The sequence below is a fragment of the Zea mays genome, chromosome 10 (assembly GCF_902167145.1).
Source record: "Zea mays cultivar B73 chromosome 10, Zm-B73-REFERENCE-NAM-5.0, whole genome shotgun sequence".
NCBI lineage: Eukaryota > Viridiplantae > Streptophyta > Magnoliopsida > Poales > Poaceae > Zea > Zea mays.
Window position 1 is genome coordinate 86,718,715 of NC_050105.1, and position 16,232 is coordinate 86,734,946.

A 16,232-nucleotide genomic window follows, 5' to 3' on the forward strand; every position below is an offset into this window, starting at 1 on the left:
TTGTTCGGTCCACGGAGTCGCTTTATCCGAGCGCAAGTTACTTATCGCAGAAGGTGATGAGTGAGGTATCCGTATCCCGGAGGCGTAGGAGTCCCTCGGCTCGGTCAGCCTTGGCTGCTTACGTGTACTCCGTCGTTTCCAGGATCCGCTTTCCGAAGTAGTCAAGAAGCACGAAAGAAACCCTGCCAAAAAGAGGTCCTTTTTCGAGGAAAAATTCGACGCAGAGGGGGTCTCCCCCCTTTTAGCCCCCGAGGGAGGGTCGGGCTTTGCCGAGGCTAGGCCGACCCTTCCTTGACGACTAAACTTTGCGTAGGTGCGAGGTATATGAACAACTTGAAAACATCTTAAGGGTAGAAGCGACGTAGCTGTTTGATGTTCCAAGCGTTGCCGTAGATCTCGCCTTGATTGTTGGCCAGCTTGTATGTTCCGGGCTTCAGAACTTTGGCGATGACGAACGGCCCTTCCCAGGGGGGCGTGAGCTTATGCCTCCCTCGGGCGTCTTGCCGCAGCCGAAGCACCAGATCGCCCACCTGGAGTTCTCGGGACCGGACCCCTCGGGCGTGGTAGCGTCGCAGGGACTGTTGGTACCGCGCCGAGTGTAGTAAGGCCCTGTCCCGAGCTTCCTCCAGCTGGTCCAGCGATTCCTCTCGGCTAGCTTGGTTGCTTTGTTCGGTGTAGGCCCTCGCCCTCGGGGAGCCGTATTCCAGGTCAGTGGGCAAGATAGCTTCAGCCCCGTAGACCAGGAAAAAAGGCGTGAAGCCCGTGGCACGACTCGGCGTCGTCCTTAGGCTCCAGACCACCGAGGGGAGTTCCTTCATCCATCGCTTGCCGAACTTGTTGAGGTCGTTGTAGATCCGAGGCTTGAGCCCTTGTAGAATCATGCCGTTGGCACGCTCTACTTGCCCATTCGACATGGGATGAGCCACGGCGGCCCAGTCCACCCGGATATGGTGATCCTCACAAAAATCCAAGAATTTTTTGCCGGTGAACTGGGTGCCGTTGTCGGTGATGATGGAGTTCGGGACCCCGAAGCGATGGATGATGTTGGTGAAGAACGCCACCGCCTGCTCGGACCTGATGCTGTTCAGAGGTCGGACCTCGATCCACTTGGAGAATTTGTCGATGGCGACCAGCAGGTGCGTGTAGCCCCCGGGCGCCTTCTGCAAGGGACCGACGAGGTCCAGACCCCATACAGCGAAGGGCCAGGTGATGGGTATTGTCTGCAGAGCCTGAGCGGGCAGGTGTGTCCGCTTCGCATAGAATTGGCACCCTTCGCAGGTGCGGACAATTCTAGTGGCGTCAGCCACCGCCGTTGGCCAGTAGAAGCCTTGCCGGAAAGCATTCCCGACAAGGGCTCGGGGCGCTGCGTGGTGGCCGCAAGCCCCCGAGTGTATTTCTTGCAGCAGTTCCCGACCTTCGGCGATGGAGATGCATCGCTGGAGGATGCCCGAGGGGCTGCGATGATAGAGCTCCTCTTCGTCGCCCAGCAAGACGAATGACTTGGCGCGTCGCGCTACCCGTCGAGCCTCGACTTGGTCGAGGGGTAGCTCTCCTCGACGGAGATATTGCAGGTACGGGGCCTGCCAATCTTGATCTGGCGTGGCCCCACTCTGTCCTTCCTCGACGTTCAGTGCCTCGCCCTCGGGGGCCAAGGGTACCTCGGGCTGTGCCGAGGGTACCTCGGGCTGAGCCGAGGGTACCTCGGGCTCGGGCGCGTCGTCGAGCTTGACGGAGGGTTGATGCAGATCCCGGGAGAAGACGTCCGGGGGACTGTCGTTCGCCCCGAGGCTATCTTAGCCAGCTCGTCTGCGGTTTCGTTGTAGCGCCGAGCGATGTGGTTGAGCTCGAGCCCGAAGAACTTGTCTTCCAGGCGCCGAACCTCGTCGCATTAGGCCTCCATCTTCGGGTCGCGGCAGTGGGAGTTCTTCATGACTTGGTCGATGACGAGCTGCGAATCACCGCGGGCGTCGAGGCGTCTGACCCCTAGCTCGATGGCGATCCGCAATCCGTTGACCAGAGCTTCGTACTCGGCCACATTGTTGGACGCCGGGAAATGGAGGCGCAGCACGTAGCGCAAGTGCTTTCCGAGGGGCGAGATGAAGAGCAGGCCCGCGCCGGCCCCGTCTTCATCAGCGACCCGTCGAAAAACATGGTCCAGAGCTCCGGTTGGATCGGAGTCGTTGGCAGCTGGGTGTCGACCCATTCGGCCACGAAATCCGCCAACACCTGGGACTTGATGGCCTTCCGAGGGGCGAACGAGATCGTTTCGCCCATGATTTCCACCACCCACTTTGCGATCCTGCCCAAGGCCTCTCGGCACTGGATGATCTCCCCCAGGGGGAAGGATGACACCACAGTTACCGGATGAGACTCGAAGTAGTGTCGTAGCTTCCGCCTTGTCAGGATCACAGCATACAGCAGCTTTTGAACTTGTGGGTAGCGGATCTTAGTCTCGGACAGCACTTCGCTGATGAAGTAGACCGGCCTCTGAACAGGCAATGCATGCCCTTCCTCTTGCCTTTCGACCACAATCGCGGCGCTAACCACCTGAGTGGTCGCGGCGACGTAGACCAAGAGGGCTTCTCCGTCCGCCGGGGGCACCAAGACAGGCGCCTTTGTAAGGAGCGCCTTCAGGTTGCCGAGGGCTTCCTCGGCCTCAGGGGTCCAAGCGAAACACTCGGCCTTCCTTAAGAGGCGGTACAGAGGCAGACCTCTTTCGCCGAGGCGTGAGATGAAGCGGCTCAGGGCCGCGAGGCATCCCATGACCCTCTGTACCCCTTTTAAGTCCTTGATGGGTCCCATGCTGGTGATGGCCGCGATCTTCTCTGGGTTGGCTTCGATGCCTCGCTCGGAGACGATGAACCCTAGGAGCATGCCTCGGGGCACCCCGAAGACACACTTCTCAGGATTAAGCTTGACTCCTTTCGCCTTGAGACACCGGAATGTCACTTCAAGGTCGGAGAGGAGGTCGGAAGCCTTCCTTGTCTTGACTACGATGTCATCGACGTAGGCCTCGACTGCGCGACCGATGTGTTCGCCGAACACATGGTTCATGCACCGCTGGTACGTCGCGCCCGCATTCCTCAAACCGAACGGCATGGTGACATAGCAGTACATGCCGAACGGCGTGATGAAAGAAGTCGCGAGCTGGTCGGACTCTTTCATCCGGATCTGGTGATACCCTGAGTAGGCATCGAGGAAGGACAGGGTTTCGCACCCAGCGGTGGAATCCACGATTTGGTCGATGCGAGGCAGAGGGTAGGGAACCTTCGGACATGCTTTGTTGAGACGAGTGTAGTCTACACACATCCGCCATTTCCCCCCTTTCTTCCTCACGAGCACAGGGTTGGCAAGCCATTCGGGATGGAATACCTCTTTGATGAACCCTGCTGCCATTAGCTTGTGGATCTCTTCGCCAATCACTCTGCGCTTCTCCTCGTCGAATCGGCGCTGAGGCTGCCTGACGGGTCGGGCTCCGGCCCGAATATCCAGCGAGTGCTCGGCGACATCCCTCGGTATGCCGGGCATGTCCGAGGGACTCCACGCAAAGACGTCGGCGTTTGCGCGGAGAAAGTCGACGAGCACTGCTTCCTATTTGGGGTCGAGCCCGGAACCGATCCGGACCTGCTTGGTGGTGTCGCCACTGGGGTCGAGAGGGACGGCCTTGACCGTCTCCGCTGGCTCGAAGTTGCCGGCATGGAGCTTCACGTCTGGCACCTCCTTGGAGAGGTTCTCCAGGTCGGCAATGAGGGCCTCGGACTCGGCGAGGGCCTCGGCGTACTCCACGCACTCCACGTCGCATTCGAACGCGTGTTTGTACGTGGGGCCGACGGTGATGACCCCGTTGGGGCCCGGCATCTTGAGCTTCAGGTAGGTGTAGTTGGGGACGGCCATGAACTTCGCGTAGCATGGCCTCCCTAGCACGGCGTGGTAGGTTCCCCGGAACCCGACCACTTCGAACGTCAGGGTCTCCCTTCGGAAGTTGGAGGGTGTCCCGAAGCAGACGGGGAGGTCGAGTCGCCCGAGGGGCTGGACGCGCTTCCCAGGGATGATCCCGTGGAAGGGCGCAGCGCCTGCTCGGACGGAGGACAGATCGACGCGCAGGAGCTTGAGGGTCTCGGCGTAGATGATGTTGAGGCAGCTGCCCCCATCCATCAGGACCTTGGTGAGCCTGACATTGCCGACAACCGGGTCGACGACGAGCGGGTATTTTCCCGGGCTCGGCGCATGGTCGGGGTGGTCGGCCTGGTCGAAAGTGATGGGCTTGTCGGACCAGTCTAGGTAGACTGGCGCCGCCACCTTCACCGAGTAGACCTCCCGGCGCTCTTGCTTGCGGTGCCGAGCCGAGGTATTCGCCGCATGTCCTCCATAGATCATGAAGCAGTCGCGGACCTTGGGGAACTCTCCTGCTAGGTGATCTTCGTTCTTGTCGTCGTCGCGGGCCCTGCCACCCTCGGCGGGTGGCCCGGCCCTATGGAAGTGACGCCGAAGCATAACGCACTCCTCGAGGGTGTGCTTGACGGGCCCCTGATGGTAGGGGCACGGCTCCTTGAGCATCTTGTCGAAGAGGTTTGCACCTCCGGGGGGCTTCCGAGGGTTCTTATACTCGGCGGCGGCGACAAGGTCCGCGTCAGCGGCGTCGCGTTTCGATTGCGACTTCTTCTTGCCTTTCTTCTTGGCGCCGCGCGGAGCAGACGCCTCGGGAGCTTCTTCCGATGGGCGGCCCTGGGGCTGCTTGTCCTTTCGGAAGATAGCCTCGACCGCCTCCTGGCCAGAGGCGAACTTGGTGGCGATGTCCATCAGCTCGCTCGCCCTGGTGGGGGTTTTGCGACCCAGCTTGCTCACCAGGTCGCGGCAAGTGGTGCCGGCGAGGAATGCGCCGATGACATCCGAGTCGGTGATGTTGGGCAGCTCGGTGCGCTGCTTCGAGAATCGCCGGATGTAGTCCCGGAGCGACTCCCCCGGCTGTTGCCGGCAGCTTCGAAGGTCCCAGGAATTCCCGGGGCGCACGTATGTGCCCTGGAAATTGCCAGCGAAGGCTTGGACCAAGTCGTCCCAGTTGGAGATCTGCCCCGGAGGCAGGTGCTCCAACCAGGCGCGAGCAGTGTCGGAGAGGAACAGGGGGAGGTTACGGATGATGAGGTTGTCGTCGTCCGTTCCACCCAGTTGGCAGGCAAGGCGGTAGTCCGCGAGCCACAGTTCCGGTCTCGTTTCCCCCGAGTACTTCGTGGTAGTAGTCGGGGGTCGGAACCGGGTCGGGAATGGGGCCCGTCGGATGGCCCGACTGAAGGCCTGCGGACCGGGTGGTTCGGGCGAGGGACTCCGATCCTCCCCGCTGTCGTAGCGCCCCCCACGCCTGGGGTGGTAGCCCCGGCGCACCCTTTCGTCGAGGTGAGCCCGACGGTCGCGTCGATGGTGCTCGTTGCCGAGGTGGCCCGGGGCCGCAGGCGCGGTGTTGCGCGTGCGCCCGGTGTAGACCGAGGCTTCCCGCATGAATCGGGAAGTCGCGGCATGAGGTTCCGAGGGATATCCTTGCCTTCGGGAGGCAGTGCTCTCGGCCTGCCGGGCCGCAGCGCCTTCCAGGAGATTCTTGAGTTCTCCCTGGATTCGCCGACCCTCGGTGGTTGACGGCTCCGGCATCGCGCGGATGAGCATTGCTGCGGTTGCCAGGTTCTGACCAACCCCGCTGGATGCGGGCGGCGGCCTGATCCTGACATCGTTGGCGACGCGGTGCTGGAGACCTTGGGGCAGGTGACGTATTTCTCCGGCCAGGGGTTGGCCCACCCATGCCTGTCCGACGTCCCGACGGATCGGCTCAAGCGCTCCTGTTCCCTCGTTGAGCCTGGCCTGCGCCTCGCGGACTTGCTCGAGTTGTGGGTCGTAACCCCCCGCCGGAGCGGGGACCACAGCTAGCTCCCGTGGGATGTCGGCGCGAGGCACCGGCCTAGGGAGATCACCGTCCTCCGGCATGCCAAGATGGTTGCCTTCGGAGGGATCCCCTAGCTCGATGTGGAAACATTCGCGGCTTGGGCCGCAGCTCTCGTCGCCAAGGCTGCGGCTTCCATCGGAACAGTCGGATAGGCAGTAGTCACATGCGGTCATGAAGTCCCGCACGGCACTGGGGTTGCCAAGTCCGGAGAAATCCCAACCGATGCTGGGATCGTCATCTTCCTCGGACCCAGAGGGCCCGTAGGTCGAGACGTCCGTCAGTCGGTCCCAAGGCGACCGCATACGGAACCTCAGTGGGGTTGCACTCGCCTCAATGAGTGCGCCCGCCAAAACGAGGTCGTTTGGCGGGTTGAGGCCGAGTCGAAATGACGCAAGATGGGAGTTAGTCGGTACCTTTTGGTCGACGAGGAGCGACGTAGTCACATCGGGGACTGGTTGCACCGTCATCTCTGGTTCGAGGGCGACGTCCTGCAGGCTTTCCGCGAGCGCGCCGGCGTCGTCTTCTTGCTCGGGGTCAGCGTGCCGTGGGGGGGCGGCGCTTGCCTCCGTCTTGAACGCGAGGTCGACGTCCGGCGTGCCTTCCGTCGGGGCGTCGGGGGCGTCGATTCGCTCGACGGCCGACGAAGTGCGGCCTCCCACCTGGCCTTGACGGCCCCGCCTCCTCCTCCGTTGGCGGGGGAGAGAACGGAGCGAGCCCGAATGTTGCCCTTCCACCACGCGGGGAAGACGTCGTCGATTCCGCCGCCGGCGGGCGGGTTGTCGGCCGCCATTGTCGTAGTCGCGCGGCGGTGGAAGAAGTATCATGTCGTAGCTGCCGTCGAAGGACATGAACTCAAGAGTCCCGAAACGAAGCACCGTCCCGGGCCGGAGAGGTTGCTGGAGACTGCCCATCTGGAGCTTGACGGGGAGCTGTTCGTCAGCACGCAGCGTGCCCCTACCTGGCGCGCCAACTGTCGGCGTTTCGAGACGGGGGGGTCCCTAAGCCGACGAGTGAGTGTGCTGCGTGCCCCAGCCCAGATGGGTCGAGCGCGTGGGCGAGCGCGAAGGGGGGAGAGGCGAGGAGGACGGAGTCGAGCGTGAGAGAGGTGGAAGTCCCGCGGCCTTCGTGTTCGTCCCGCGGCCTTCGTGTTCGTCCCGCGCCCAGGTCAGGTGCGCTTGCAGTAGGGGGGTTACAAGCGTCCACGCGGGTGAGGGAAGCGAGCGGCCCCAAGAGAGCGCCTGTCCCGTCCTCGGTCCCGCGCGGCCAACCTTCTCTAAGAAGGCCCTGGTCCTCCCTTTTATAGTCGTAAGGAGAGGATCCAGGTGTACAATGGGGGGTGTAGCAGAGTGCTACGTGTCTAGCGAAGGGAGAGCTAGCGCCCTAGGTACATGCCAATGTGGCAGCCGGAGAGATCTGGGCACCCTGCTGGTGTGATGTCGTGGCTGTCGGAGGTGCGGCGGAGCCTGGCGGAGGGACAGCTGTTGGAGCGGTCGAGTCCCTGCTGACGTCGTCCTGCTTCCGTAAGAGAGCTGGGGGCTGCCGTCGTCATAGAGCTTGTGGAGCGCCATCATTGCCCCTCCGGCGGAGCTGGCCGGATGGGACGCCGGTCTTGTTCTCCGTGACCCGAGTCGATTCGGGGTAGGATGATGATGGCGCTTCCTGTTGACGTGGCGGTCTGTGCCCTAGGCAGGGCGACGTGGGGGTTCCTCCGAAGCCGAGGTTAAGTCTGCCTTCCATTGCCGTGGCCGAGCCCGAGCCAAGGGGTCGGGCGAGGCGGAAGTCATTCGGCCGAGGCCAGGGCGGAGTCCGAGCCCTGGGGTCGGGCGAAGCGGAGTTTCGTCGTCTTCCGGGTCTTAGCCCGAGTCCGAGCCCTGGGGTCGGGCGGAGCGGAGTTCGCCGTCTTCCGGGTCTTAGCCCGAGTCCGAGCCCTGGGGTCGGGCGGAGCGGAGTTCGCCGTCTTCTGGGTCTTAGCCCGAGTCCGAGCCCTAGGGTCGGGCGGAGCGGAGTTCGCCGTCTTCCGGGTCTTAGCCCGAGTCCGAGCCCTGGGGTCGGGCGGAGCGGAGTTCGCCGTCTTCCGGGTCTTAGCCCGAGTCCGAGCCCTGGGGTCGGGCGGAGCGGAGTTCGCCATCTTCCGGGTCTTAGCCCGAGTCCGAGCCCTGGGGTCGGGCGGAGCGGAGTTCGCCGTGGCGCCTTTGGCAAGGCCTGACTGCCTGTCAGACTCACTCTGTCGAGTGGCACTGCAGTCGGAGTGGCGCAGGCGGCGCTGTCCTTCTGTCAGACTGGCCAGTGGAGCGGTGGAGTGACGGCGGTCACTTCGGCTCTGCCGGGGGCGCGTGTCAGGATAAAGGTGTCAGGCCACCTTTGCGTTAAATGCCCCTGCAATTTGGTCAGTCGGTGTGGCGATTTAGTCAAGGTTGCTTCTGAGCGAAGCCAAGGCCTCGGGCGAGCCGGTGATGTGTCCGCCATAAAAAGGGGGCCTCGGGCGAGACAGAAGTCTCTCGAGGTCGGCTGCCCTTGGCCGAGGCTAGGCTTGGGTGAAGCGTGATCGAGTCACTCGCGTGGACTGATCCCTGACTTAATCGTACCCATCAGGCCTTTGCAGCTTTATGCTGATGGGGGTTACCAGCTGAGAATTAGGCGTCTTGAGGGTACCCCTAATTATGGTCCCCGACAATAATTATGAAACATGAAAGACTGCATTTGCAAAGCAGAACACTTAAAGATACACACATTACCTTCAAAAACAAAAAAATAAAGAGATGCACAAACTAATGGTGTGTTTGGTTTGTGGAGTCACTCTATGCTTCATGAGGTGATGCATCATAAGTTCATTCCATCAATTTTGGTGGAATCAACCCGCTCATCATGTATATACTAATTATTAGCTTATGAGGAATGGGGTGGTGATGGATCAACCCATTCTATTTCACAAACCAAATAAAAAAGTGAGGAGTGAGAAGAAAATGGATCACTTCATTCCTCAAACCAAACACACTATAAGTTCATTAAGATAGCTAGTACCATACATAAAAGCTGACTTTACAATGAGTACATCATTTGGCTAATTGTAACAGACAAAACACCATAAGGACAAAGGCATCCAATCCGTGGAAACAAAAACATGACCCAATTCTAGTAGATCTATCTAGGTAGCCAGTGGCTTCATGCTTAGAAATTGGGAGATCTAATTATTGATGAACATTCTAAGAGTACCCAAATGCTAAATATTTTAGTGCTTAGAACCCTGCCCTAGAGTGCACACAACTTGCACTTGCCTGTTGTCCATGTTGTATGATCTCAGTTTCTAGTCTGAGCAATGAACAAAATAAATTAGATTGCAATCTAAATGAAAGCCAACAATATTATAGTAAAAAATGGAGCATCGATTCCTTCGACCAGCTGCTAAAAGCTCAGACTATGCTTCAGAACCCACTCTACTGAGTCGTAGTCCTCGAGAACCCAGATGGATAGACCAGGGAAGCTGAAATCGCTACCTTTAACCAATTCACTGATACAATGAAGGTGCCCCTGTGATTGACTAATAAAAGCAACTTGAAAGAGCAGAAAATGATGCCAAAGCTTTCTCTCGAAGGCTCTGCGTATTAGGAAAAAAGATAGATGAAATCAATATGAAGAAAACCACTGGGAAGGAAGTCATTAGAACACCACTTGTATCACATCCAGATACTGTAATGTGACTTGATCTTTGCTTTGGTAAGACAAAGCCTATGCCCTATTACTCTAGAAAAATATTAAATGGAAAATTTTACTTACTCCGTCCAGAAATGCAGGGCATGTTTTGACCAACAAATTAATATAAGAATAATATGTGACTGAAAATTGATATAATTGGATTCATATTCAAATGTACATTCTTATTATCATGATTTTAGAACTATTACTAAAATACTCAGAGAAATTTCCAGTCCGACTCGCTTCTAGACAGTCAAAATGTGTCTCGTATTTTTGGACAGGGAAAGCATGAAAATAGTGCTTTGCTCTACCAACCTGTTTCATCTTCCCATGGTAAGCAATTATTGGAGAACCTTTAAGCGGGTTAATTAGTGGAAGGACAACAGCCCAGTAATCTACATAAGCACATGTTGCAAAATATCTGCAATTAATCACGATAGGAAGATTCAAAAGTTAGCACAATGCTACATACAACTAAGAATAAGTAGCCAAACATAAATTTCAGGTCATCATGTACTTACACCATTATTTTCTTCCCACTATTCTGCACAAGGAAATCAACAAGCTGAGATGACTTATTTGATGCTTCGCATATCATATACTACACCAAAACAAGGTTATGATTTTGTAGAGAACAGCTAGAATTCAAGAAAATCATAACACAATCATAATAAAAACAAGAAGTATATTGATTGAACCTCCAACCGAAGCCCTAATGGTGTTATGGATGGACCAAGCTCTTGCTGTCCAGCATCTTTACTTGTGGACTTTGCCTCTGTCTTAACCTCAACCATTATAGCATTTCTCAACCCTGCTTTGGATAGGTTCGTAATAGCTTTCGTCTGGGTAGCTGAGAAAAGCCCAGTCCTCCTCAGCTTTGGCAACATTGAAAGTATGAAGTTAATATGTTTCTGGAATCCCATATCCAAGAGCCTATCAGCCTCATCTAGGATCAAAATCTGCTTCCCACACATACACAAAAACAAATGGAGCTAACATAAATGCCACAACATTTTCACCAAATTAAGCAGAAAAGGATCACACAGAGGGTTCCGTTGTCTCTGAAACCACCTCAAGGTTCTTGTACTCTAGAGCATCAGTGTGCATTATATCAAACAGTTTCCCGGGAGTGCCCACCAATATGTTTGCGCCCTCTTCCTCTACCTTCTTGAGCTCTGCTTTGATATCCAACCCACCCACCAGGAGCATGGACGGCACGCCATTCAGGGTCGCGAAGAAGGGCTGGGCCACATTGAATATCTGCGAGGACAATTCTCTCGTGGGAGAGATAATCAGAGCAAGAACCTACAAAAATATAATATATCGATTCATTTACGAATGAAAAAATTAGAAAAGGAGTGCAGAATTTTGTCAGAAATTGCAGAAGGTCAGAGCAAGGGATGTATAGAGGTCAGGGGCCGTGAGGTGACCTCGTGTGACTTGGGCGGGGAGGAGCGGTGGCGGAGGATCTCAACGACGGGGACGATGAACGCAAGGGTCTTCCCGGAGCCTATGGCGGCGTCGACGGCGACGTCCTTGTGTGACAATAGGTGCGGGATGGCCGCCGCCTGGACGGGCGTGCACCGCTGGAAGCCGTCGCGGTCCAGTGCCTCCACCACCTCCGGGGACAGCGTGGGGGAAAGTTCCGAGAACCTCTGATCCGTCAGCGCGCCCTTCCGCGCGGCCGCCGCCGCCGTGGATGCTGCCATGGGGAGCTCTGTGCTTAGGGTTTGGGCCTTCCCCTTGTGGGGGTTTAGCGACTGATTTTGCCTTGCTCGCGCAAAAATAATGGTCACAAATGGCTTGCCCCTAGTACGTTTCCCAGCTTCGAAGTCCTATTTCATTAATGGTAAAGGTGCGAAAAATCTGAGAGGGAGGAGCATATATGCACAGCTAGACACAATCACACAAATTTATTTTGCTTCAATTCCTTTATGTGCAGTATAATACAGTCATCACAGGAAAGTAAAATGAAGAGAATGAAAATGAGGATGGTCCCAAAACTCAAGCTACTTCTTCAAAGAAAACTGAACATTCTGGCAACATAGGAAGCATCACAATGAAAAAAGATTATAAGAAAGGTAATCATGTGCATTTCAAGAGGAGGTGGGGGTAAAGGAGACCCGGAATGCTTATTAGTAATTTACATGCTTTGATGAGCATTAGTAGTTTTTTTTTGGTAAGTGGGGGCAAGTGAGTGTTTTGTGCATGTATCTGGTGGGGATGGTGGGAACTGAGGAGCAAATGATGATATATAAGAAAAGGCGTTTACCTATACAGGCTGATACTCCTGATCGAGCAAATGTCACAGCATTGTCGGATGTAGAAAATGCATTACTTCATTGCATACATAGCAAAAATCACAAAAACATACTTTGAAAACATTCCTTTTATAGAGAACCGAAGAAAAAAAAGAAAGCAACAAGAAATAGAACAAAATAGTGGTTGATGAAAAAATAGTGGATTGTCTCATGAAGTAGATGAGAGGCACTTAGCAATGGCTTCCCAAGGCCATGCCTTTATCACAGCTTATTTCGATCCTGAACAAATTTCACTTGTTTCCAAGACATTAAGTGAAACAATAAATTTGAATCCCTTCTAAATCCAAATCTACATTAACACATAAACTATAAAACATCAGTTATGAATAGACTCAAACAACAAAGGTCCAGTACAAAGTTGTTGCAGCGACCTAGATTTTGCAAAGTAGTACTCAAGGATCATGATAAATAAAGGTTTGTAAAACAAGCAGTTGAATGGATACACTTTGAAAGCATTACTAAACTCAGGGCATAACCATTTCAGACGCTCCTATTGCATAAACTTTTGTACTCAAAGAAAAATTCAGCATTCAATGCTTGGCCTAGAGCCCCATATGCATAATAGTGAGTATTGGCGTGGAAAAAGCATATAACCTATATATAGAACTTAACCTTAATCAAGATTATGTATAAACTCTAAAAGCCATTACAAACAAGTATTAATTCAAAATTAGACCAGTCATGAAAGTAGCCTAGAGGGGGGTGAATAGGCTACACCTGAAATTTTTCACTAAAAAACTTCGAGATAGTGTTAAATTCAAGTTGCACTAGTGCAAACTGGTTCAGCTGATTTTGTTTACAGCTAAACAAGTTTGAACTTGCTCAACTTAGATTAGATAAATAGTTTAAACAAGTGTGACCAAGTAATGAGAGATTCTTTCTTAAGACTTGCCCTAGAGAAAATCCACTCAAATGGGTGACAAATCGATGTGAATTGGTTTCACACGATTTGCACACAATATAATCAAATATGAACTAACCAACAATTTAAAGAACTTTCCAAGAGCATACCAAGAACACACGATTTAACCCGAGGTTCGGCAACCACCACAAAGGTGTCCTACTCCTCGCTGAGGAGCCCACAAAGGGTCGGGTCTTTTCCAACCCTAATCCTCCACAAGCCGACCACCAAGGTCAAGGCAATCTCTTCTCAACTTAGCTCAACGAGCGGGTGATTCAAACTTCTTGAGGTCGTTCACAAATTTGGAGAGTCCCAAGCAACCTCTATCCGTCAAGGAACTCAAGGTTCCAAGAGTAACAAATCTGCACAAGATTCAAGTTTGCGATGAGCTCGAGAGATGAAGAGAAAGGGAGAATCGAGATGAAATCAACAACGAGTTAGACCGACTTCACCTCACACCAAGGGTCCTTCAATCAATTGAAGGAGATGCGATTTTGGGTGTGAGAGTTGGATTGAATGCTCTTGTTTGAGAGTTGGTCAGCCAAGAATTCATGGAGAGGGCAGAAGTGAATGAAGAGAGAGAGTGTGAGGGGTAAATAAAGGAGCCCCCAAAAGCTGATGGTCGTTGGGGAAATCTGACTGAAAATCGGTTCAACCGGTTTTGAAACCGGTTCAACCGGTTTCCATCAGGGTGGTTCTCGGTTCACTGGATGACTCAGCCGGAGAGTGGACCGGTTCCAAACCCGGTTGAACCGGCCCAAAAATCAATTGAACCGATTTTCCAACAGTCTGCACATGACTTTTTCTGACAGGACTGACTGGCAGTCAGAAAGTGAACAATGCAAAAACCGGTTGAGCCGGTTTTGAGTCCGGTTGAACCGGTTTTTGAAACTGGCTAACAGATTTTTAGAAAACTGAAGAGAACCATGGGGAAATCTTAGTGGGAAGTGAAAGTGGTTTTTCCAAGAGCATTCATGATATAGTAAAATGTTTTCTTAGAGGATTGTGAAAAGGTTTGGACTGAGCTCATCACACTTACTTACTCAACTATTGCGGATCTCTCTTAATTGAACGGCGATTCCTATGACTCAAGAATTGTAAAAAGTAAATTGTCGTTGTTCCTAAGCACTTGAGGCACTCTATATGATGTAGAATTTTTATCCGCTGTGCTTTTACATTTGCGTACATATATGATCTGTGCTTCTCCTGTCTGTAGAATAACTGTATACATACTAGGACTAGGAGCAAACTTGTTAGAAACTCTGTTTGTTTTGTCATTTAATCACCAAAACCCTAAGTCAGGGTTGATTGCACTTACAATCTCCCCCTTTTGGTGATTGATGCCAAAACAAATTGGAGTAGAGATAAAAACAAAATCACTGGCGAGATTGTAAATACTTGTGTATGTGTGGCTCCCCCTAAATATGTGCATGAGTTTTGTGATCTTCATATTGACTTGATATGTCAATTATGCAACATATTTGGAGAAAGTGAATAGCCAACACATTACACAATTATTGAGGGATGCAACAATATTATATAAGATATGATAATGTAAGATGACATACTCTAATAATTTCATCATTTCATAGCATAAAATATATGATGGAACTAGCTATTACAATAATGATCATCATCACATAATATTGTTCATGGCCCTAAGCCATCGTCACAAGCATACATGTCCATGGCCCTAAGCCATCATCATAAGCATAGACAAATGCTAGAGTTATTACAGACCATAGTGTTCATTACATAAATAAAAGTGTTTAGCCCCTTGGGGCTACCAAGCCATCAACCCTTCTCCCCCTTTTTGGCAATGAGCTCCAAAAAACAGGAGAAGAGAAACAAACACAAATCACCAGGAAGGGGATGGATCAAAGAATCACGACGCCAGATTGACTGCAAAGTTTTCCTCCCCAGGGTTAGCTGGGGGAGGAGTGCTGCCTGAAGGATCCTGGGGGAGGATAGGATAAAGATGGACCCAGATCCCCCTGGTGGGGAGGCGGGACAAACTGATCCCTGTCATCAAGGAATTCTTCATCTTCAGCTTCTTCATCTTCAGCCGTCATGAATGGAACTGTAACGCCCCGAATTTTTTGCAGTTGAATTTTTTCTTTTCTTTACTCGCCAAAATTCGGGCGTTACCTTTTCTTTTTCTTTTTCCCTCGCTAAACCTTGACCTTTTCCAAAGTTCTAGCGGGATTCGGTTTGGAATTCCCGTGTCATGAAAAACCCTAAATACTTTAGGTTGTTTGATGCACCATGCCGAACCTTGCATTTCTTTTGATTGCTTTGAAAGTGCAAATGCATTCATGTAGAAAGATCGGATTTCGAAAATGAGGAGAAGATCTTTTCTTTCTTTTTCTCTCTCTTTCTCTCTCCTCTTTTTCTTTCTCTCTCCCGCGCCGTGGGCCGACCCCGGCCGGCCCAGCCGCCCCTGGCGCCCCCCCCCTTGGGCCCAATTGGCCCATGCCGCCCCCCACCTCCCCTTTTTCCCCAAAAACCCTCTCCCTCTCCCTCTCATTTTTTGTCCTCTCTCATTTTCTCCCTAGCCGCCGCCCCTACCCGCCCCTGCCCTAAGCCGCCGCCGCCCCCTGCTCGGCCGCCGCCCCCTGCCGGCCGCCCCTCGCCGTCGCTCCCCAACGCCGGTGAGCGCCCCCCCTCCTCCCTCTCTCCTCCCTCCCCCATCCTCCCTCCCCCTTTCCCCTCGCCGCTCGGCGCCATGGCCGCCGCCATGGCCGGCTCGGCCCGCCCCCCCCCCGGCCGCGCCCTGGCCGCCCGGCCGCCCGCCCTGGCCGCCCGGCCGCCCGGCCGCCCGCCTGGCCGCCCCAGCCCGCCTGGCCGCGCGCCCCTGGCCGCGCGCCTTGGCCGCCCGCCCGGCCGCGCCCCCGCCCCTGCGCAGGGCCGGTTCAACCGCCCCCCCCTCTTTTTTTTTATTTTTTTTTTATTTTATTTACTTTCTGTGATCCTAGTTACTTTATTTTAGGTAGGTTAATCATTGTTCATGCCATGGAAATAGGAAGTTTAATTTAAAATTCCGTTATGCTAATTGATTCATGTAGTTAATTGTTTATCTCGTGCAATGTTGATCAACTTAAAGTGATTAGGTTTCCATTAGCGTATATGTAACAGAATTCTTTTGTTAAGAACCAATTGTAATTGATCGTTAGTGCATAAGATTTAACCCCCTGCGAGACCCTTTCCCGTTTCTTTCTAACCATAACAAATGCGATATCGAATGTCATACTTGATGCATACTTACTTTATTTGTTCCCTTGTATGGTGTACTGTTCTTTTGTATTAAATGTGGATGGATGTATGTATGTTTGCAATCGCATAGAGAACGATTCGGTCGAAGAGCCCGAGGAACCCGCAGGAGAAGCCC

At 53.4% G+C, this 16,232-nt stretch overlaps 1 protein-coding gene across 1 annotated transcript; it reads right to left on the reverse strand.

Moving 5' to 3' along the window:
- Positions 1-8,883: 8,883 nt before the first annotated feature.
- On the reverse strand, positions 8,884-11,357 carry LOC103641340 (DEAD-box ATP-dependent RNA helicase 18). The gene is made up of 6 exons (XM_020545407.3): positions 11,053-11,357; positions 10,694-10,927; positions 10,321-10,581; positions 10,144-10,223; positions 9,938-10,043; positions 8,884-9,524 (listed from the first exon to the last, which is right to left on the reverse strand). Exons 1-6 carry the CDS (start codon positions 11,329-11,331, stop codon positions 9,468-9,470), a joined length of 1,017 nt encoding a protein of 338 aa, XP_020400996.2. The 5' UTR covers positions 11,332-11,357; the 3' UTR covers positions 8,884-9,467.
- Between the last annotated feature and the right edge of the window lie 4,875 nt (positions 11,358-16,232).

Bases quoted from the DNA above. Each gene is read 5' to 3' on its own strand.
- LOC103641340 (XM_020545407.3), bottom strand. From the start codon at position 11,331: ATGGCAGCATCCACGGCGGCGGCGGCCGCGCGGAAGGGCGCGCTGACG. The intron at 10,928-11,052 runs GTCACCTCACGG...ATATTTTTGTAG, and splicing joins CCCCGCCCAAGTCACACGAG to GTTCTTGCTCTGATTATCTC. The intron at 9,525-9,937 runs GTTGGTAGAGCA...CCTAATACGCAG, and splicing joins ACCATGGGAAGATGAAACAG to AGCCTTCGAGAGAAAGCTTT.